This window comes from Melitaea cinxia, chromosome 20 (assembly GCF_905220565.1).
Source record: "Melitaea cinxia chromosome 20, ilMelCinx1.1, whole genome shotgun sequence".
NCBI classification, from domain to species: Eukaryota; Metazoa; Arthropoda; class Insecta; order Lepidoptera; family Nymphalidae; genus Melitaea; species Melitaea cinxia.
This window is the reverse complement of record NC_059413.1, coordinates 6332718-6357324: the sequence shown is the minus strand read 5'-3', so window position 1 is coordinate 6357324 and position 24607 is coordinate 6332718. Positions and strand designations below refer to the sequence as shown.

At 32.1% G+C, this 24607-nt stretch overlaps 1 protein-coding gene across 1 annotated transcript in view; it reads right to left on the bottom strand.

The window, feature by feature from the left end:
* The window catches only part of LOC123663680, a 76904-nt gene that overhangs the window by 29337 nt on the left and 22960 nt on the right, over nt 1–24607 (bottom strand). The window contains exons 6-10 of the mRNA XM_045598348.1: nt 9369–9476; nt 4653–4793; nt 3534–3686; nt 2803–2933; nt 1190–1264 (exon numbers count right to left, since the gene is read on the bottom strand). Of these exons, the coding sequence (XP_045454304.1) occupies nt 1190–1264; nt 2803–2933; nt 3534–3686; nt 4653–4793; nt 9369–9476 (608 nt within the window). The remainder of the gene's footprint in view (nt 1–1189; nt 1265–2802; nt 2934–3533; nt 3687–4652; nt 4794–9368; nt 9477–24607) is intronic.

The window sequence follows — 24607 nt, the reverse complement described above, 5'->3', positions numbered from 1 at the left end:
TTCAATATGCATAAAAATAATACATATGTAAATACAAATATAACACCCAAAATCAAGCGGTAATCGAAGTCGCAACGCGGAGCAGAAAACTGCGCCAACGGGCTAATAAAAGATCTTTCATGTTTAGACAACAAATTGTAACAATTTTTGTTGTACACATACTCGTATTGTATTACCCATCGAATTTAAGCAGCGTGGTGGATTAAGCTCTGATCCTTGTCCTACATGGGGAAGAGGCCTATGCCCAGCAGTGGGATATTACAGGATGAAGCGAGTGTACAGATATTGTTTAAATAGATTTTGTAAGAGATATATCTCTTAAGCCGTAGTAGAGCAGGGGTGGATTACGACAAGTATTCTACGAAATAACGAGAAAAAAGGTTTTCGCTCAACAGTGTTTCCAATAAAAAACATTTTCTAACATGTTTTCCATCTAAGCAAACTTCTTATTTTCTTCATTAGTAAATTTCATTTATTTGATTCTGATTTAGCGAGCGCGTCGCTCGTTACAAATAAAAAGATTAGGAGAACATAAAATATCCCCTGTAATGGCTTTTTCCACCTATTCTATGTTCAGTTAACCATTTTTTATTCTAAGTATTTTACTGTCATTCGCAATAGCTGGGAGAGAAATTTAGATGAACGATTAGTATAATGAGATGACAGCATCGTAAGTGTTTTGTCTTAAAATCATTTGTTTTTGATATAAAATATTCCAGTTCATAAATAATGAAATAGATAAACGTCACATGAAGTTGGCACTAAAAGGGCCCCAGAAGGGTGTGAATCATTTGTATTGGGAGTTCAGAAATACGCGTTATACGAGTATATTAGCACATCCACCCATATCACAAATGTTTAAATAGCCTATACAAATAATTGTCGAGTTTAATACTCGTAACCGCTAGCTGTGCCAACACGTCGTCAAAAAATTGCAAAACGAATGCACAATAAGAAGTCAAAATTAGTCAAAATTGGTTTCTTGTCAAACGTATATTTTTTATGTATGCTACGAAAGACTACGAATTCGTAGTTTTGTTTGCTTATATATTTTCTTTCATGGATCTAGTTGCAATAAATCGTACTAGCATTACGATAACGATTTTTGAAATTGTTGTTTGTACAAGGATTTATTATAATCTATTAAACGAATTCATGTTCTGACCAATCGCGTGCGATTATAACATACCCCCGGTTAGATCTGAATTGTAGAAGACGGGATTTGAGTCCCCGCCGCGGCAAAAATTTGGGGCCTCCGTGCGCGCTATACACACAAGCAACGCCTTTGTTAGAACACTCTAGGTTAACACATACATCTATATTATAATTTAAACACTCATTTAATCAGAAACACTCATATATTATAATTTTTAGTATGTGTGTATTAGTTTTAAATTATTATACTATTTATTATAACGAGATTAATTAGGTTTTTTAGGTTATGTAAGTTATTAGTTTTATTTCAAAGATTTCTTTAATTATATGTTAGAGATTTAGCACTTATTAGGTATTTCAACGTTTGAGAGAAATTGTATTTTTAAAGTCACTAATGCTAGGTAAATATTAATTTATTTTTTATATCTTAAATGTTTTTAATCAATCTCCTTGTTTAATTTATAGTAAAACAAATGCAAATATTAAATACTCAAAATATTTCAAATTGTAATCGAGTATTAAAATTTGGGTCAGTTTTATTAATTTTATATGAATCATAACCTCAGATCTTGAAATGATATTTAATTGAAAGTGTGTGTACCGATGAATATTAATTTGGAATTAACAATACGAGATATTTGATTTTCATATTATTTACTTCACTCTATTAATATTTAATAATAGACCTAATTATTATATTTCTATATTATGTCTATAACGTTTAAAATAGCGAAAGCTTTCAAACGGCTTATGGCAGTCTTCCTAATCTTTAATGAATTACGATATCGTCCTAAATTAGGAAATCGTATAAAAATTATTTGATCTTAAAATCAAAGGAAATGCGTGGAACATAGAGCTTTTGCGCTCTGAATGAGTAAAATCCAATGAATAACATGCTTATGTAACTGTAATAAAAAGGTGGTATATTTTATCACTGACTTATTTTTATTCTATTTTTTTTAATCGTCGTAAATATGTATGGTTTCTATTTTATATCTCTTTGCTCTCTGTTTTATATCTTTGATATTTTATGAGTTGTAGAGAATCTGTCATTTTGAAAATTATTTTCGTCTTAATATAACAGCTATTTACTAATAGGATTTGAAAATATATTGAAGTCGCTAAAATCTGTATTTGTCAATGTAAATATGTACATATCTGGAAAGAAATGAGTCGGTTATTATTAACGTAATTCTTTTTAAGTTTTACTAATACAGTAATATATTATATAAGGACACTTAGGAAATTATAACATAACTAATAAGATATATTTTATGCGTATACACAAACTGAACCGGGTTTAATCCAGGTAAAAATGCTGTGTTAATCTTTCATTAATTTCGTTATTAAAAATATGTTTTCTGAAAGATAGCTTATTTAATTTTTTCATTTTTCAGATTTCAATAAAATATTGTCATCATAATTTTACTCCTGAAATAATTTCAAATTACAAATTTGATCTTGAGTAAATGTAAATAATCATTTTAGTTATTTCATGTATAAATATTACTGACAAAAATTTACAAATAAAACAATTTTCTTAAATATTTAACCATCTACAATCTACCTTTGCCGTTACAGATAATAAAACAAAAATAATAAAAAAATTATAATTATTTAATAAAACACAGTCATGCGGATACTTACTCAGCGTTAGTCTCGGGTGTAGGCAAGTCTCCTATAGTAGTCAGAGTTAACGTTGACCAATAGAGAGAACCGAGGTATTTTCTAGTTAAGGTCGCGTAGTCGCCTGGTCGGTGTGGGTACGCCCAATCTCCCTGAACATAATATTAAACTATTAGTTAAATGTTATTTCAATATACCTAACACCAGTGACCTCTGTCTTTTCATATTTTTTACACGATAAGTTATAATAACCAACATATACACTAAAACCTTCTCCGAAGTAGGCTGCATCTTATGTTATAAGCGTTTCGATCGTTTCAGTAATTTTTGCGGTATAACGGAACAAAAAATCGGCTTTCCGTTTATTACTATAGAAGATAGATAAATTTTGTTACCATTAAAAATGACTTGTCATGAAACAATTTATTCAGTAAAATTTATTTTTAATTATAAGCTGATTTAGTTGAAATCGGATTTAATATCGAAATAATCCGACATTAGCCTCAGATTTATATTATTATTGTTGAAGAATATTCAGAAAATGAAAAATCGTTGAGAAAAAATTGGTCAGCCAAATTAGGCAGCAGTGTTGTGAATTTTCTCCTTCCTAAGAAAGCTCTCCTACTTCATAAAAAAGGCCCAGGACGATAAAGGTAGTAGACCTCCATAGTGTTCAATACAATATTTAATTGAAATAATTAAGATTATTACTATATTCTGTATAAATTAATATTTTACACGTAACCAAATACCTGGAATCCTTCAGCTTCGGATAGCAGGAAGTAAAAACATCCGAACCAATGCGCCAAAATAAGTAAGATATGGATCAAGTTAATTACTCTCCAGAAGTTTGGGTACACAGTCCTGGACTCCACGATGTAGTAGCAATTTACAGCTCTATACACCTAAAATATTTTTTATTTAATCATTTAAATTAAAACTTTAACCTTTTTAAATAACATGAAAAAAATGCGATCGAATTGAGAACCTCCTCCTATTTTTGGAGTCAGTTAAAAATAAATTACGTAATTTAGAAGTAAATTATTTGTATGTGTATAATGTTTCTTTTCTTTTTTTTTAAATTAAATTTAATTAAAATTTCCTGATTGAATTTTATTTAATGTTGTCTTTTATTAAATTTAATTAAATGTTCCTACGGAGTTATAAAACTGATTTTTTTAAAATTAGTTCTAGGTTTGATGTTAATGGTAAATAAGAAAAAAAAAACAAACTGTTTTCTACAAAAATAATATTCTATAATTAAGTAGCCTTTTTTGAAGGATGTTATTCACTTTACGTCATTAGTATAGACCTTGCAGGTGTGTCCTAAGAGACCTACATTAAACATAAAGTAATTTAGGGAGACACTATTGATTTACAACACCGACAAACTGACAATAATGAACACAAATATATATATCCAATTTAGTGCAGGCGTTCAGTATTCGCGTACATATCTTTTTCTATTTCATTTTTTTTCATATAAATATATAGAAAAAACATTAAGAATTTTTAGTTTAACTGTTATTTAATCTGAAACTTAACAAGGCGGAAGGAATTGCTTTTATACCTTCTAAGTCGTTGATGTTAAGGTTATGAACAAAGTTGTTGCTAACGATCTCAGTATTATCTGATAGTCTCAGCGTGAAGTACTTTTTTATTATTTCTTTTAAGCGTGATAATTCATATAACTGTTGTGTCAATACGTAACTTACGTTATAAAAACTTTTTTTATTATAAACAAGTATTTTGGTATTTAGTCAAACGATAATTTATGTCAAAGAAAAAATATCATAAAATACATACTATTATTTTTTATAAAGATTCGACTACACGTGAATATACATATACATTTTTTATAACATTTTTACCTTGAGAAATCTTGGAAAACGTATGATAGGGTTGGTTCCGATCTTCAATTGTAGAAGGTCCAACGGTGCAAGCGCAGTGATATCCAGAAGGAAGGAGCGAGAGTATATGTAGTGTTTTGCTAATTTCTTTGAGTCGTATACCTAAAAATTAAAACTTTTATTATATATAAATATTATATTTATTGTAGTTTTCTCCTTAACCATCGATTTTCATATAAGGCCCCGGTATGAAAAAAATATGAGGAGTAAAATCCAATGAACGAATGAGCTCGTTGCTCGTACCGCCATAGCGTACCGTTTGTTAATAACGTCATTTTTTGCCGATAGATGGCGTTATTTGATTCGTTTCTTAGAATAGTAAACCCTTTTTTATTAAACGGTTTTATTTAGCTCACCCCGTTTGTTTTATTTTTTATTTTTTATTTATTCTTGGGTCAAATTTAGTAATTCAAATTTCACCCTCTTCCTGTCAACCGATTAATCTGAAATTTTGTATACACTTTGGATTTTGGTGACAATACAATTATGTTTATTTATTATCATTATAAATTCAAGATGGCCGCCGCTACAAAATGGCGGATAATTCATGTTTTATTAATCCCATCAATATGGGTATCAAATGAAAGGGCTCAACAAGCAGAATACAATATACTATAAAAAATTGAAATCCAAGATGGCGGCCGCTACAAAATGGCGGATAACGTAGGTTTTATCAATCCCATCAATATGGGTATCAAATGAAAGGGCTCAACAAGCAGAATACAATATACTATAAAAAATTGAAATACAAGATGGCGGCCGCTACAAAATGGCGGATAACGTAGGTTTTATCGATCCCATCAATATGGGTATCAAATGAAAGTGCTCAACCAGTATAATCAATGTACTATATAAAATTAAAATCCAAGATGGCGGCCTCTACAAAATGGCGGATAACTTAGGTTTTATCAATCCCATCAACATGGGTATCAAATGAAAGGTCTCAACAAGTAGAATACAATTTACTATGCAAAATTGAAATCTAAGCTGGCCACCGCTACCAAATGTCTGATAACAATTTTTTATCAATCCCACCAATATGGGTATCAAATAAAAGGGCTTGACAAGAAGAATACAGTGCACTATACAACCTCAATATTTAAGATGGGCCTTTCAATAATGAAGCACTAAATGAATTAAACAGAATGCGAAATAAAAACTAAAAACTAGAAAATAAAAATAGGTAAAAAAACTTTTTAAGTTAAACGGTTTTATGTTAAACATACATTGCAATTATCTATCGTTGTGTCCATTTATTATAAATATTCTTTGACGATTAGCAGGAAAGTGGACATAGGGTGCCAATCAAACCACCAATTGCAAATTCATGCGACGTTTCGATCCTTTATTGGACCATCATCAGGCATCTATAAAATACAAAATCATTGAAGAAAGCTGTATACATAAATCAATCCACAACAACAAACAAACAAAAAGAAACCAAATCCTCAGCACCTTTACATACGGTAGTCAAAAGACATCTCCCCGTCAAAGTTCTTTAAGTAAGATTCTAAATTCCAAACACTATATACCATTTTTTAAGTTATATTCTAAACTTTAATCTCTAAATTTTGAAAATTTAAACCACAACATTTGAATTTATTAGGTAACAATATGCACACTTTTAAGTCATTAAGTTTTTAATTTTACAATTTCAAGGCATCAAATTCTCCGAACTTGACTATTGAACTGCATCTAAAACATCAATCATATATGTACACACAAATAACCATCAAAGACTGACAATATCTACATAACGATCAACAACCAACATTTTATATTACCTTTACATATGTTAATTAAATTTATAATTTTTTTCCTCCTATTTTGGTTCCTTTAATTTATATTATTTATACCCACATGTATTTTTCTTCAATTTTATATATTAATTTTTATTATTCATTATTTAAATTGTTAAGATTTACAAAATATTAGTCATTTCTTATCAAATTGTCATTAAAATTAAGTCATTTAAAATTGGCTAGTTAAAATTTACATTAATATTTCTATTTTGTAGTTATTGCTCTTTAATATTTTATTTATTATTATTAAAATGTAAATTTAAAGAGCAATAACTACAAAATAGAAATATTAATGTAAATTTTAACTAGCCAATTTTAAATGACTTAATTTTAATGACAATTTGATAAGAAATGACTAATATTTTGTAAATCTTAACAATTTAAATAATGAATAATAAAAATTAATATATAAAATTGAAGAAAAATACATGTGGGTATAAATAATATAAATTAAAGGAACCAAAATAGGAGGAAAAAAATTATAAATTTAATTAACATATGTAAAGGTAATATAAAATGTTGGTTGTTGATCGTTATGTAGATATTGTCAGTCTTTGATGGTTATTTGTGTGTACATATATGATTGATGTTTTAGATGCAGTTCAATAGTCAAGTTCGGAGAATTTGATGCCTTGAAATTGTAAAATTAAAAACTTAATGACTTAAAAGTGTGCATATTGTTACCTAATAAATTCAAATGTTGTGGTTTAAATTTTCAAAATTTAGAGATTAAAGTTTAGAATATAACTTAAAAAATGGTATATAGTGTTTGGAATTTAGAATCTTACTTAAAGAACTTTGACGGGGAGATGTCTTTTGACTACCGTATGTAAAGGTGCTGAGGATTTGGTTTCTTTTTGTTTGTTTGTTGTTGTGGATTGATTTATGTATACAGCTTTCTTCAATGATTTTGTATTTTATAGATGCCTGATGATGGTCCAATAAAGGATCGAAACGTCGCATGAATTTGCAATTGGTGGTTTGATTGGCACCCTATGTCCACTTTCCTGCTAATCGTCAAAGAATACATTGCAATGTTTAAGATAAATGTACTAAAAACCAAAAAATAATAAAATAGATACAGTCGTGGGAGTTATAAACATATGCATAGACTAGACTAAAATAAAACTGTGGGGCACGTCAATTGTCTACAAATTATCGACTTAATGTGCGATAGAAGAATCGTTTAATTCGTCGTTAAAATAGGCAGTTGGCCCGCAGACGGTGAGGAAATTACTTACTATTTTCTTGCTCATGGAAATTCCAATAGTTATACACTCCATGTAAATAAAAGAGATGTTTCAACTAGTTTATCGTTGGACATTCACACTGCTGACTGGCGAGGAATCGTTTCACTGCTCGTAGTTTGTCTTTAATCGACAAAACATATGATAAAAGTACTACTCGCTCACCACTATGAAACCCTAAAACTCGCTTATAATCGAGCTTGCTAGCTTGTTTCCACATTCTAGCCCTACTTATCACACGTCCATCGTTGTCGGTTGAACAACTGCCTAATTATAGTGTAACATTACAAAACAAACATTTTAATCAACGATTGTAGACAATTGACGTGCCCCACGGTTTTATTTTAGTCTAGTCTATGCATATGTTTATAATTCCCACGACTGTATCTATTTTATTATTTTTTGGTTTTTAGTACATTTATCTTAAACATTGCAATGTATGTTTAACATAAAACCGTTTAACTTAAAAAGTTTTTTTACCTATTTTTTGTGCCTATTTAGACTGTTTACCTAAATTCCAGTCGTGCATCGGAGCTGATACACAAGATTTTTAAATTCTCCTTGAACCATTTCAAGGCAAAAACAGTCCGATAGGGATCACCTCCAGTAGATCAATATTAAGTAATAGAAAATAAATAGTCAGTACAGTCTCAACAAATCACACTTGACACAGAAGCTCAAACACTGAGATCACGACAAACACACAACAGATATTTGACAGGTGCGTGGGTCGAACCTGCGACATAATGGTAACAGCCAATTATTATTGTGACTAATATGGTTAGCCCGTCACCATCCAGGATTTTACCAATTTTTCCACATTTCCTTATTTTTTATATGTTCGTATTAAAACATTTTAAAATTTAAGTTTTTAAATTTCGCGCCTTTACTATGTATGCTATTGCTGCAGAACCTATTGTTACGGCGGCCGATAATGTCGAGAACATTCTAGAAGGTGTGAGAAAGAAAATATTCTCAAACTTTCTCGAATATCCTAGAGCCTAGCTCTCTGAATATATAAGAGCCCTGTGTCACCCGCCAGAGTTAGTTCGATTTGAACAGCGAAACAAGCGATTTCGAATCGAAAAGGAAAATAGGGATTGGAAATTTTTGTTAAATACCCGTGCGAAGCCGGGGCGGGAAGCTAGTTGTAATATATTTTCATAGTAAAAAGCATAACTATACAGATCGTCATTTTTTACTTGCCATACATAAAAAATTACATAAGTACTTAATAAGTGTATTATTGCACATATTGCTTTAGCGTGATTTGAAATGACGATGTTTAGTTCTCTTGGGAAATGTACGAATAGCGCTGTCTTGAAAATTGCCACAACCTCTACGCCACATTGTATTCAGTATAATTCCTTATTCAGTGAGAGGTCACTGATACTGACGTCACACTGAGACATGAGTCAGACAATCAAGTATTAAGTAATTAAGTAATTAATCAAGTGTCAAATACCACAAATGGATTAGATATCCAAGAATCAATATGAAGTATTTTATAATATTCAAATCAGTACACATAATATTAAAATAATAATAAACATATACATATACAAGTTGTGGTGGCGTAATAAACTTATCCTGTAATATATTACATGAAGAATTGTACTACATCTTACCATAAGTCCTTGTTCCAAATATCCTGTTCGTAGTTGAACAACCAAATCTAACGCAAAGACGACATCTCCAATGCCATCACATACCACCCAGAAGTAGTGGCACATTATCTGTTAACAAATAATATTTAGTAATTATTTTAGAATACAGTAATACCCCGACTTACGCTATCTCGACTTACGCGAATTCGGAGTTACGCGATTTAATTTTCTCGTCTATTCGTTTTTTGTTTGACTCCCCCCACCCGCATTATTATTCGTTCAGTTTACAACAGGCACAGACGTGTAGTGCGGAATCGGCGCGTAGGTACATAAGTTACGATTTTGTGTTTTTTGGGAATCGATAGTCAGATCAATTACGAAAAGTACCCCGCAAAACTGTACCCCGACTTACGCGAATCCGACTTACGCGGATAGCGCTCAGTCCCACCTATCGCGTAAGTCCGAGGTATTACTGTACTATTTTTAATTAAAACAACATATACATAAAGGGTCAGACCACTACAAATATTTACATGGCCCATACAAACATCAGTTATAAGCCAGTTCGAACTCCTAGACTAGCGCAATTAGGAGTTCCTGTGGCTACGACATCAATCTGTCAATTATTCGATATGAGTAAGCGGTTATGAAACATGTATTTTATTAAGCTAACTGGTAATAAAACGATAAATTTGACGAAGGTACGCAAAGATAGATAATAATGCAATTGAATTCATAAGCCCCGTAGTAAATTCAATTACTTTATATTGCGTAGCGGTGCTACAATTGTGTTAACGCTACGAGATATAGCTGCGGACGTAGACGGTTACATATTTGCTACGATTTTTGATTTTTGGTTCACTAAGGTTAGTTATCGCATTAAGTTTAAGACTCTGTCTGTATGTTTGTTCCAAAATCGCGCAAAATCCGTTTTCCACAGTTGTCACACAGTCTGGTTTCAATTTAAGTCACCGTCTGGAATTAAAGTTATTTTTCTATAGACAATTAATAGTGTAAATACATTAAAGTTGTAAGTGAACCAGATAAGTCAATAAAATTATCAGACATGGTAAATGTTTTTTCGTATTAACATCGCATTCAGCCTGTGACATCCCACTGCTGGGCATAGGACTCTTTCTCATGTAGGAGAAGCGTTGGAGCTTAGTCCATCACGCTGCTCCACTGCGGGTTGGCGGATATGTTCTCTACCATGGTGACGATCTCTATCAGGTATTTATGATAAAAACCGGGACCAGCACCTTAGCGTGTTCTCCGAAGTGCGATGGGGAGATCCACAAGTACAGACATCTAAACCAGGAAGAAATATTTGTACAAATACAAATATCAATCCTGGGAATCGAAAACGCGACCGTCGGTGTTTAGGCGACAAAACGCACCAATAAACCAGAGCGGGTGTTGTATGTGTTTTGTTCAGATTTAATTATTTGAAAATTTTATCTAAATTATATTTGTATAATGTTTTTATATGAGCTATTTAAATGGAACATTTTGTATATGAAGTTTTGTTGTTTAGGTAGTGTAAATAGAATCAACACACACCCCGTAATTCCTGCACTATTTGACTTGCTAATACTGGCATATAAAATTTTATTGGGATATCTTTTAGGCGTGTTTATGTTGTAGTAAATTAGATACAATATTAATTAATAATAATACTTTGGTCGTTTGGTAAAGCACCATAGGTGGTTTTTTTATGTTTGTTGACCTCAGAACTTTTGACTGTGTGGACCGATTTTAATATTTTTTTAAATAAACAAACGGTGCTTGTCATGTGAACTCATTTAAATTTTGCGTTGGCGTGTTAGCGGGTTGGTGAGTTGGCGTGTTGGTGTGTCGGCGTGTTGGCGTGTTGGCGTGTTGGCGTGTTGGCCTGTTGGCGTTTTGGCGTGTTGGCCTGTTGGCGTGTTGGCGTGTTGGCCTGTTGGCGTGTTGTCCTGTTGGCCTGTTGGCGTGTTGGCGTGTTGGCGTGTTAGCGCGTTGGCGTGTTGGCGTGTTGGTCTGTTGGCGTGTTGGCGTGTTGGTCTGTTGGCGTGTCGGCGTGTTGGACTTGACATGTTGGCGTGTTGGCGTGTTAGCGTCTTGGCGTGTTGGCGTGTTGGCGTGTTAGCGAGTTGGCGTGTTGGCCTGTTGGCGTCTTGGCCCAGTGTTGGTGAGTTGGCGTGTTGGCGTCTTGGCCCAGTGTTGGTGAGTTGGCGTGTTGGCCTGTTGGCGTGTTGGCGTGTTGGCCTGTTGGCGTTTTGGCGTGTTGGCCTGTTGGCGTGTTGGCGTGTTGGCCTGTTGGCGTGTTGTCCTGTTGGCCTGTTGGCGTGTTGGCATATTGGCGTGTTGGCGTGTTGGCGTGTTGGTCTGTTGGCGTGTTGGCCTGTTGGCGTGTTGGCGTGTTGGTCTGTTGGCGTGTTGGCGTGTTGGCGTGTTGGTCTGTTGGCGTGTTGGTCTGTTGACGTGTTGGTCTGTTGGCGTGTTGGTCTGTTAGCGTGTTGGCCTGTTGGCGTGTTGGTGTGTTGGCGAGTTGGCGTGTTGGCCTGTTGGCGTCTTGGCCCAGTGTTGGTGAGTTGGCGTGTTGGCCTGTTGGCGTGATGGCGTGTTGGCGTGTTGGCGTGTTGGTCTGTTGGCGTGTTGGTCTGTTGGCGTGTTGGTCTGTTGGCGTGTTGGCCTGTTGGCGTGTTGGTGTGTTGGCGAGTTGGCGTGTTGGCCTGTCATTATGTCATTTACAAATTAAAAATTTAAGGTGTTTATTATTTTTGTAAAAGTAAAGCTACCAATGATTCGGAATGTAGAGTCTACAGACTACTTGTCATGTAGTTCCATATATATTTGATCGAGATCTGATGATTACTTTTTGAGTAATTTTGGATAACGCACATATACTTGACTATTTTTTTGTCTACCTACGTTGTATTACTTGTCGATGTAATTGAAGTCGGTGTTTTTTTCGTTTACGAGCAAACATAATTATTTTAATATTACAAACAGACACTTTCTTTACACACAGACAGACAGATTTTATTTATTTGTATAGATTAATTATCGTCTAAAGTATGTAGTGTAAAAGACGAAGTTTAATAAAAGTATTTTTTTTTTTTATATAAAAATTAATTTGTTACTACGAAATGTAAATTATGTATTAATAAAACAAATAAAAGTTGTCCTCCCTCCAAAATAAACGTAGAATCAAAAGTAATGTCTGATATAAAGGATATTTGTAACGTTTTTAATAAATATTTCGCAACAATAAGTTTCTTATTGGCTAAAAAAATACCAACACAATACCACAACATTCTACACCCGATTCATACAATCAATGAACATAATAATCATGAACTTAAAACATTCGAACCATGTAGTTCCAGTGAGATTGAGAGACTTATAGGGGATCTAGATTCGAATGTTAGTACTGGTAGAGACGAAATTAGAACAAAAGCATTAAAATGTTTATGTAGTTCTATATCAAAAAGTTTGGCACACTGTTTTAACAAGCTTATGTCTCAAGGGATATTCCCAGACTCATTAATGAGTTTGGGAATATCCCTTGAAAAAGATTAAGATCATAAAGATTGCCCCTATTCATAAATCTGGTTCCTTAGTAGACCCAGAAAATTATCGTCCAATTATCCATCGCTTGGTTACTTATTTGGACTCTTTGATTTCATATCTGAACAGCAATACGGTTTTAGAGCTAGAAGCAACACTACCGCTGCAACTGTGGATCTAGTCACAAAAATAAGGCAGAACCTAGATAGAAAGAACATAGCTTTGGGATTATTTATTGACTTAAAAAAAGGCTTTGATACCGTCAGTCATAAACTTTTATTACAAAAACTTCAAAACATTGGTGTCAAGAGTGCTGTACTTGAAATGTTAAAATCATACTTAACAAACAGATTGCAGGTCGTCAAGATTGGTGACATCCAAAGCAGTACTTTGCCTGTCACCTGTGGAGTCCCACAGGCCTCTATTTTGGGACTGCTTCTCTTTTTAATTTATGTAAATAATATTGCAAACTTTAAAACTAGAAGACGCCTGTTTATTTTATTTTAGTAGCAACAAAAATGACATAATTGCTCAAGCTCAACAAGATCTAGATGTTCTACATAAATGGTTCAATCACAATCTTTTAACTATTAACGCTTCCAAAACTTGTTACATTGTATTTGAAACCAAAAAATAAAATGATTGCACCGCATGATCCACTAACTGTTGACAACTTTCCAATCGGGCAGAAAACGTGAAAAATATTTAGGTTTACGAATAGACAATTATTTAACTTTTAAATATGAAGTAGACTACATAAATAAAAAAAACTTTCTTCTTTAATTGGGACACCTATAAATGTTTCAAAATGTATACCTGAGAAAATAAAATACATCTACGATTCTTTAGTAAAATCGCATTTATTGTATTTAATAGAAATATGGGGTAACACTGGCAAAACAAAACTATAAGAACTTCAAAGAAAACAAACTAAAATAATTAAAATACTTTTTCGATATCCATCCTTGACACCAACAACTACACTTAATATAGAAACGAATATTATGAACCTACGACAACTTTATGTGTATAATTCTTGAATTTTTGTAAGAAAAATTATTAGTAAATCCATGCATTCTAATTTGATATTTATAAAACAAAGCAGTAAACGCAGCACCCGTAGACCAAGCTTACTAGTTCTCCCAAAAATAAGAACCAAATTTTATTTTGTTACATATTACGAAGTACTAAAATAGCCTATATACATCCCACTGCTTGGTATAGACCTATATACCTATTAAAGGAGGATATCAAGATTTCTTCATGAAAATTTTCTGCTAAACACGTACGTTAAAAAACGCTTTTTACCTTACATTATTAAGTACTTTAAAGTTGAAAATTTAAAAGTCCAGATTTGAACCTACGACGTTTTATTGAGGCTTCTTAGCTCTTTTAAGAGGAAATAAAAACCAGATATAAGTTAAACATTAATCTCGTTCAAGTGCTCATAACTTAGAAAGAGTAGTTAAGTTGTAGTTTTATCTGCCCTTCTATTAAATTATGTTTTTGTATACACAGTACGACAGATCCTTGATTTATAGCTGTCACTGTATTTCTCCCTAAACACTTTTGATTTTTCACCTCTAAGTATGAGATGGATTTCCAAGTGAAAGATTGCTTAAAAATTTAGCAAACCAGCCCAAATTTCAATATGTTTATTCGCACTTGGAATCAACTTGGTCATCTCCACTCTATGTTCTAAATTACAATTAATGATTTCAAGGACAGAAGCAAATATGAATTCACGAAGGAGAATTATTTTAAGTGTCCAAAATTTGCAATATAAACGGCTGTATCTTTTAATTGTGTTGGCTTCGAAGTTTGGTTTTTTTCATAAATCCAATAGACAGTAAACTTGAGTATCTTATATGAAATTTAGCTTAATACCTCCACGCGATTTTAAGAAAAAAGAGTCTTGACAGACAGAGGGACAACAAATCGGATCCATTTTTTCCTTTTGAGGTACGGAACCCTAAAAAGTGTGTGTGTGTCAGCTCCGACACACGACTGGAGTTACTCCTTTAGATTAACTGTCTAAATAGGCACAAATAAGCTTACTAGTCTAAGAAAAAGATTAATACCATATCAAATGGTAAATAAACGAAGCAAATCACGCTATCTATCTATGATAAGTTACGACGAAATGACGTTATTAGAAATCGTCGTTACGTCTTTAGACTTTACATAATAGATGGCGTTACGAGAAACGTAACGAGGTCATTCGTTCAGTAGATTTTACTCCTAATATTTTATTCATACCGTGGGCATTATATGAAAATCGATTGTTAAGGAGTAAATTCCAATAAACTCTAATAACTTTATTACTCCAATAGCCTTTATTAGCTTAGCGAAAAATAATTTAGTAGTAATAATAATACAGTAATAATTAACCTCTATTCCAAAAGGTGAAATATATGGAGATTCTGCTGTAAGACAAAACTAATTAATGAAATGTCTTTCTACGAAGCTCTCATATTCGATCGCTATCTAATAGAAGTGAGACGTTTCCTTCTCCCCGAGGGACACTAACGACATTTGTAAGGTATCGTTTTACTCGACCGTTCCATGAAAACAGTCGATGTAGAAATTACCAAAGATTGTATAATTGTATTAATGAAGTTTATGTATTCTCTTCTATTTTTGTATGTTCACTTTTAAATATGCTACTAGAAAAATTAATCTGTTAAAGTTAGCCCGGCAATTTTTTTGCAGTCAACATTTTTTGTTCGCTTCGTTGTGTAACTAAAAGAACTGAGTAGCTTGTTTGGCTTTAAATTTTGGGACAGGAACTTGACACTATTTTTTTTGCATAAATGTAACTAATGTATTCTATTCATTACTATATCAACCGTACAAAAAGGTGACTGGACACATGTATATTTTTATTAAATCTAAGAAGTTTTTATGTAAGTGTAATCTATCGGAGATGTTATTTTAATATAAGACGATATTTTGTAAACATGTTTCTTGCGACTTTACTTGCATTGCATATAGTGTGTATAATATTTTTGTGGAAGTTACGCTTCCTTTTTCGTTCCTGGGAGCCATTTTATAGCCGGGATAACAACCGGAGCCTAAGGCTTTATGAGCTCTCTGAGGCCCGCTGGGGATATATATCCAGACCAGAAACAATATTTATATAAGTACAAAAGTCCTCAGACCAGACATACCCAATCTTCTACACTTACAAAAATTCCGTACCTCCATGCTAGAATATTTTATTAGTTATTTATTATGTGTAGTTTGAAATATTGTTATTTGTAGTAGCCAATGTTAAAGACACCAGTGACTCATAAGGCGAGTTTATCATTACACGACCACTGACGAATACTTTAACATATTAATCTTATTAAATTAAGATATTAGCGCGTCTAGACAGCATTACAGATTATTACGTACAATTTCAAGATTGCATAGTTATTAATTTTTATATTTTTAAAATAAGTTATTTTAATTACTTTAAAACTTTTCATATTTGGATTTTTTCGTTGTTGATAGTTTTAACTACTACTTTCGCTTTGCAGTTCGGTTTTATTAATTAATTTGTCGAAGTGAGCTTATGTCGCAGGTTTGCGTTTGGAAATAAATCTTTCTTACTACTTCATTGACCCAGATTTCGGATAGTTTTAGGTTTGTCCGACGGATTTATTAGCTGAATTCAATAAAACAATTTGCGACATTGCACAGTGCACGTATCGACGCAAGATGTAACCCTACATAAGACACAAATTATTGATCACTTATTAATTAAAAAATCTTTATATTTAGTCTAGTGTAAAGGAATAATATTTAATAACAATATATGATAACAGATACTTTATTCAGTTATTGCACAACAGGTAATCGTTTCTCAATTAATAACTGTCCGATTATTGTAAAGTATATAATAACATGATCTAATTATAATACTAATATGATTATATTAATTTGTGTAATCTATAATATAAAAATGAGTCGCTGAATGTGTTGCTAAGCGCAAAACTCGAGAACGGTTGGACCGATTTCGCTAATTCTTTTTTTAAAATATTCCTTGAAGTACGAGGATGGTTCTTACGGAAAGAAAAATTCAAAAAAAAAAAATTAAATTTCCTGAAAAAGTCTAAAAACAACACTTTTATATACTCCCATACAAAAGATTTGTGATAATACTTAAAAGTCAATTTGAACTTTAATACCATACGATAAAGTTTGTGTTAGGCGATACGAAGTTCGCCGGGTCAGCTAGTTTGTTATAAAAATAGCAAATACGTGATTTTTATTAGCTAGCATTCTAAACTTAGAAACAATAAGAACACTTAATGCGTAATGATGATACTAATTAGGACGATCTTATCTAATACGAGTACTAATAAATAAAGAATATACATACAACGTGTATAAGTTTTAAAATATATTTTTCGACAATTATTGCAGCTTTTTAATGTCACATGGGAAGAATTAGTACACAGTCTACCACACTGGTCAACTGCAAACTTATACCCACCAGTTACTTGTTTCTGAGATTTTCCAAAACTATTCAAGTTTGAAGATGTATATTTTATTTTCCTACATCGTCGTTTTTAAAGAAAATTTTAAAAAATTAAGCATATCCGAACAGATATCAGTTTTGAAATCACACATGTTTTTACACTGGGCTATCTTCATTTATTATCTCATTAAAATAATATTGATGATATAGCTCTACAACAAATGATAAGATAATTTGAGTACGATACATGAACTTCAAGCTGAAAATCCGAGAAGCAAATCTCTCTTGTGGTATAGCAATATCCTGTGGTTTGATAGGTAGGGTTCGTAAATAGATGCTAATGTTTCTCTTGCACTTAAAACAAAAAATAAAAATAACAAAATTAAAGTGGACGAAGTTGATTAAGGTATTCTATTTATTAAATTTTATAAATGGTTTATGTACATTATTAGAGGCTTTAACAGCATTACTTAGAAAAGTATTCAATCGAAGCCCATTACGTAAAATCATTTATATGATTAACATTAGTAAGTTCTTACGTACGCACCCTAAAACTAACCATCGACATCCAGTCACATAATAATAATAATAATAATAAGTGAATAATTTGCAACTGACGCTCGTATACACCATGAATAGATATGTACAATAAGATATGACATCTTTAACATTAAAAGACCTGTTTGCCCATGACTTAAACACGAATTTTAAAATTAACATTTAATTAGAAGGATGATTCACGTATGTTAAGTACGCTTGTCACGCCTTCTTTTTGTCTAGGATTGTTATAAGAAGCATCGTCATACGATTTAAGAGTCATTCAAAAGAAAAATGTGAGGAAATGGGACACAGCTGAAAATTAACTCAATTGAAAAAGCCTGTAAACGTTTTAATGCTGAGTCCCTAACTACTCGTATAAGGCAAGGGTTAAAAGTAAGTCCGCTACGCTACTACACGTGTATTATAAGTGTTGAATAATAATTATCCAGTCAATATTCTATTCTATATTTAAGTGGTGTTTATGAAATAAATCTTAATGGATATTTAGAGTTCTTTTCGCGGCAAGGTTATTTACTGATTCAAAAGGATGTGTCTAAATCGGGAACAACAAATATATATCTGCCCCGAATGGAGATTAAATTCGCAACTGTAGATGTAGGTAACTGAATTTTTCAAAACAGTATATTGGAATAGTTGTCAAAACCAAGAAATATTAAGATAATCATTTAAAGCATTAATGTTCCTATACATAAAAAAAAAAACAAAACTGGCTTTATGTAAAAAAAAAAAAAAAATTGATTCAAACTGTAAAATTTTTGCGATTAGTGCGTTCGTAAAATAAATAGTTATAAAATAATATAAATTGATGAAATTACAATGTTTTTCTTACTATACGTTATGTTTCAAGTTGTTTTTATCTTCAGTTTAAATGGGTTACGTATCCACCGATGAGTGTCTATTTTCCCACGTTTGCCATTATTGATTGTTTTAAATAACGCCCCTTCTTTTTTATAGCTAGTTTCAGTTATTGTAAATGAAAATGTAGCTATACAATGTAATTATAGGGTATGCTTTATTAAATCACAATAAATTAAAAATATTTCATGTTTTTTAAATCCATAAAAAACTAAAAATATACACGATGCGCAGTTCGGCTTTAGGCCAGAACTATCAACTGAGAGCGCAATACTGTGTCTCAAGCAAGCTGTAAGGTACTACACCGATAGAAAAACCCATGTTTTTGCGTGCTTTTTGGATCTGTCTAAAGCATTTGACCTCGTGTCCTATAAAATTTTATGGCAGAAGCTTAAAACAGAAACTCATTTAAGACCCGAGTTGATATTACTATTGAAGTACTGGTATGGCATTCAAAGTAATGTGGTTAGGTGGGGTAATGCACTTAGTGATCCATACAAACTGGAGTGTGGAGTGAGACAGGGGGGGCTGACGTCACCCAGGCTGTTCAATCTTTACATGAACAACCTGACAGAGAGGCTTAGCAGAGCAGGCGTTGGTTGCTCGATAGACGGTGTTATAATGAATAATTTTAGTTACGCGGACGACATGGTTCTGTTGAGCCCCTCGGTCAGTGGTCTTCGAAAATTAATAAAAATCTGTGAGGAATATGCTAAGGAGAACGGACTCAGATATAATGCTAAAAAGAGTGAAATTTTAATCTTTCGAGGTAAAAATAAACCATTAAATTTCAATCATATAATATACATCTCTGTGGAACTCCTCTAAAACAAGTATCTGAGTTCAAATACCTTGGCCATATTGTGAATAAACGCCTGGATGATGATAGTGATATCGAGCGCGAGCGCAGAGCTTTGTCTGTTAGAGGTAATATGTTGGCCCGTAGATTTGCTCGTTGTACGTCACAAGTAAAAGTAATTTTATTTAAAGCCTTTTGTCAGTCTTTTTACACGTGTAGTCTATGGGAGAATTACACTCGGCGAGCATATAGTGCTCTGCGTGTACAGTACAACAATGTGCTGAGGGTTTTGTTGAAGAAGCCTCGGTACTGCAGCGCGTCGGCAATGTTTGCGGATGCTCATATAGATGATTTCTATGCGATCATGCGCAAGCGGACCGCGTCCGCAATGCGCAGATTAATGAACAGCTCCAATAACCTCCTCAGCACATTGGCTGTAAAGCTAGATAGTCCCTTCTGGAGACGCTGGGATGGTGCACACGTAGCTGCGAGGGAAGCTTAAAGAAATAAATTTTGATAGCTTTTACTTTTTTTTTATAACTAACATAGTTGTTAAGAATTATTGTAACTGACATTTAATTATAATTTTGATTTCAATTTCGATTTTGTCTTGATTCTTAGTTTTTAATTTTTGATTTTAGTTTTACGGTGATAATTTGTGATAATTTAATATATTGAAATTTTTTGAAACTTAATTTAAATTGAATAAGTTATTATTTCTTAATCTTTTCTATTGATTGGATTATGATTTTAGTTTTTAGTTTTAATTTTAATTTTGATTGAATTTTAATATTGATTTTTTTTTTTAATTTTTTATTATTGTAATTTTGAATTTTAGTATTTATTTTAATTTTTTAATTTTAATTATTGTAAAATTGATTGAATTTTAGTATTGAATTTGGTGATCATTTTAATTTTGGGTTTAATTGAATTTTAGTATATTGATTTTGATGTTAGTGTTATTTTTATTGATTTTTGACTTGGTATAATTTGTTTGTTTGTCATTTGTCACAATTGTTGGAACTAACATAGCTTAGGAAAAAATGTAACTAACAAAAATATGGACATATGTCTGAAATAAATTATTATTATTATATTATTATTAAAATAAGTAAAAAAAATAACTCATCATTATTAACAGGACATAATTATCTCTATTCTTATACGCTGCTGATTATATAATGGTTACAGTTATAAATGTTAAATTAGTACAAAATTTCGTGTTAACAAATAAAAAAAAAATGTGTTCGTGAATTATTGACATACGTGATTGATCCTATCGTGACTTATAATCTCCTGAGGTAAAATGTGAGGGTGACCTAAGATTCAAATATCAAAATATTCATTTATTTAAGTTTGTCGTCAATAGTACTGTCGTACGCAATTAGTAAGGAATTTATAAACAACAGATGCACATCGTTCGATAGACAACTACCCTCACTTATTATATTACTCGAGTTATTCTGACGTGTATAAAACGAACAGTGCAACCGCCGCTAAGGCAGTCTTGGTACGATACACTTGTTGTATCCTGCTAGTAGCTTAACCTAGACTCATTCAATAATTAATTTGTGCAGACGAATTAATTATTGCCTATTACGATTAATTTGGCTAGGCGGGGCGTATAACTCGAGCAGTGAAGGTGAGCGTTGATACGTATCTCAAAGGGGGCCTCCTCAAACCTACACCTAGGTCGCAAGTCCTAGGCACTGCTCTGAGTTACTCCCTCCGCCACACGATAGACTCGATCGTAACTCCGAAAAGTGTGCACGCATACACGCGTTCGGTGTACGTGATAATTTTGTTATAATCTTTTTAAGTACTACCTACATAATATTGTAAAGAGTGCGAGTACCCTACGCCCGCGCCCTGCAAATATAGAAAAAAAGCTTCCAACAGTCGAAAGACTACAAATTTATTAGCTTGCGATAGTGCAGATGTTTGAGATGTTGATTGATGTATGAGATAGTACTGATGATTTCGGTGCGACAAAGCGCAGCGTGGTGACTATGGGCACAACACATGAGTTCGCGCTAGTTTTGGCGTGAGCTTGTGGAGGCCTATGTCCAGTAGTGGATTGCGTAAGGCTGCTGTGGTGGCTGTGATGAAGTATTAAGTAATGAAAACTTATAGTTTAAATAATTTTGCAACATATGCAAGAGAATTCACAAATAAATATATGGCTATGATATGATAAATTTATATAATTATGTATCTATAAAATTACAGTTGAGGCAATATAGAACAAACTTGCGTCATCTGTATCATAACCAGCCCACGCACTTCATTCAAACATATTACTTTGACTGAAATAATTAAATATTTTAACAATCTTAATAATGTATGAGAGTTTTAAGCAAACTGAAGTCCTTTATATTTAATAAAATTTAAAGTAATATCGAAATACCCTACACTATAGGGCATAAAATATCTGAGTTAGACTTTTGATATTAGTTAGCAACATAAACAAATTTTATAAAAAACAATGTGGGTTCAACAAAAGTTACTTTAGAATCGATGATAAAGTGACTGAACTTCGAAGCGTTTCTATAATTCATCATCAAAAAGTTTCATAACTCTATGAGGGTGATCTGTAGACTGTACCGTTAGAGACTCAACTCCTTTTAAAGGTAAAAGTCTTGATATAATTTCATACCTTTGCAGAAAAAAACTTTTAAAATAATATATACCGAACATGTTTTTAGGTCTAGTTTTTAAAATTGGTACTTTACAAAAATCTATTTTTTTTTTCTTTTTATTTTTCATTGCCATTGTTTTTTATTTCTATTATGGTTTTTAACTCTAGTAAAAGTTTTTGAATATGTATTTAATTCGCAGAATTTGTTTTTTATCAGTTTTTTTTTTTTAAATATAAATATAATGTATGTAAAAATAATAACCAATTTATTTTAAACAAAAAATGTAAATCTAGGTTAGACTGAAAACAGATATGTTTTGTCCAAAATTCATGTATTATTTAAGGAAACCGCAACTTTTATACTGTTATTTATTCAAGATACTGCGCACCTATATATTTCAAGTCGTTTGCAAAATAAAAAATAGAACGTGTCGACGATGTTGTAAACAATATAATGTCAGTAAAGCTGCCATAAATCTCCATATAAGGTTCACTTCTAATAATTTTGTTTTACATACTAAAACAAAACATTAAATGTATAGAATTAGTTTTGTCTTATCCAAGTAAAAACAGTTTCAAATGTAATTTGGAGCAACAAGAGACCTTAATTAATATTTCTAACACAGTACACCTGAGTATATTTACCTCTAGCTTCAAAACAACTGAAAACCTTATTCGTAACGTCTTACAAGGAGACAGTTGTCATTGAAAGGTGAGACAGTTGACTGGTATTAATATTACTAAATTAGTTATTCTCATAATACTACGAGATAAATACGTGTGATAAATACGTGTTGTAGCATATTGCTTTGAGTGAATGCCCTAGATTAATATTATAGAATAATTGTGTTTGCAGGCAAACGAAGAAAAACCGACTTCAATTATATCGACAAGTAATACAACGTAAACATACATAAATATATATATATATATATATATATATATATATATATATATATATATACATATAAATATATATACGAATATGTGAATTGAGTAACCTCCTCCTTTTTTTTAAAGTCGGTTAAAAAGCCATTACAACCCTGAAGACAGACATATTGGAACAGTCATATTGGACGGGATTTATAAAGTGATTAACACGATTGTTTGTACCATCATCTTTAAGTAAACACATATTTACATACATTTAATATAATATGTACCTACGATTTTTTTTTAAAGTATAAATGGGTGTTCATGCAAGTGAGTATTTGCTTTGTTACTAAAGATTGTTCGTAACGACCGGGCACAAGTTGACGATGCGTCGTCTATTTCAACCAGAACAACTCACATTACTTGCAGTATTCATGAAGATAATAGCTATGTGCTTATACATTACCTTATGTTAATGTTTTATTATTAGAATTAAAGAATTTGAAAACATATATAGAAAATGTAAAAATATTTGTAGAATTCAAGTGCTTACTGTACCTTTTTCCTTAAGACCGGCAACGCACCGGTAACATCTATTTAATGTAAGGTAATGTGTAAGGGATAATATAATATAAGTAGATATAAACGCCTCACATTCAACGGCTCTGATTAGTATTTACTCCTGTGCGGGGTCCGAAACACACACAATACACAAGAATAAATGTCCAGATCACGTCGAGCACCCACATGGCCAACACAAATGAATGACATGGATATCGAACCGGCAAACGCCAGTGCAACAGCCACAAGCCAAAGCGCTGTGACACTGCGCGCGTTGCTACGCTTTTTTTGTTGTACCAACTCAGAAACCTTTGTGGGCTCATGCACGAACTTTGCTGAAGATCATGACACGATCAAATGCATAGTTTACGATTCCATAAAGGACATACAGACAAACATTCATTTATATATATTAGATTTATATAAACTAACAGTCGATGACTTATTTTTATTACTGGTTAGTGTAGCGTTTCAATTCCCCGAAAAATTAAAAATAGCATTTTTGATATAACTATAAATACCTTGACTCACTAATAATGACTCACTAATAACTTCATAATATTATATTAATTTATAAGACTAATTGAGTTAATTTTTTTCCTGTTCTTTTTACAGAATAATATTTACAATTTATAAAACCAATCAAAGTAAAATTAAATCGATTTTTTATTTTTATATTTTATTAATTAAATTGAAAAGTTGATCTATCTTATCTTAATCTTATAACATACAGGCACGGTCGTCTGTTCCTATGGTAAACAACTTAATGCTTGTGTTACAAGCTAACAACGACCGACTGCTATAACTATTTTTTTTGATAAATACACATAGAAATAATATGATATATAAATATCAGGCGGGAATCGAGCCCGAACGCGCGGAACAGAAAGCAGGGCCACTACAAACTGCGCAAACGGGCAAGTCTAAGAATCGATACTAATATTATAAAGCTG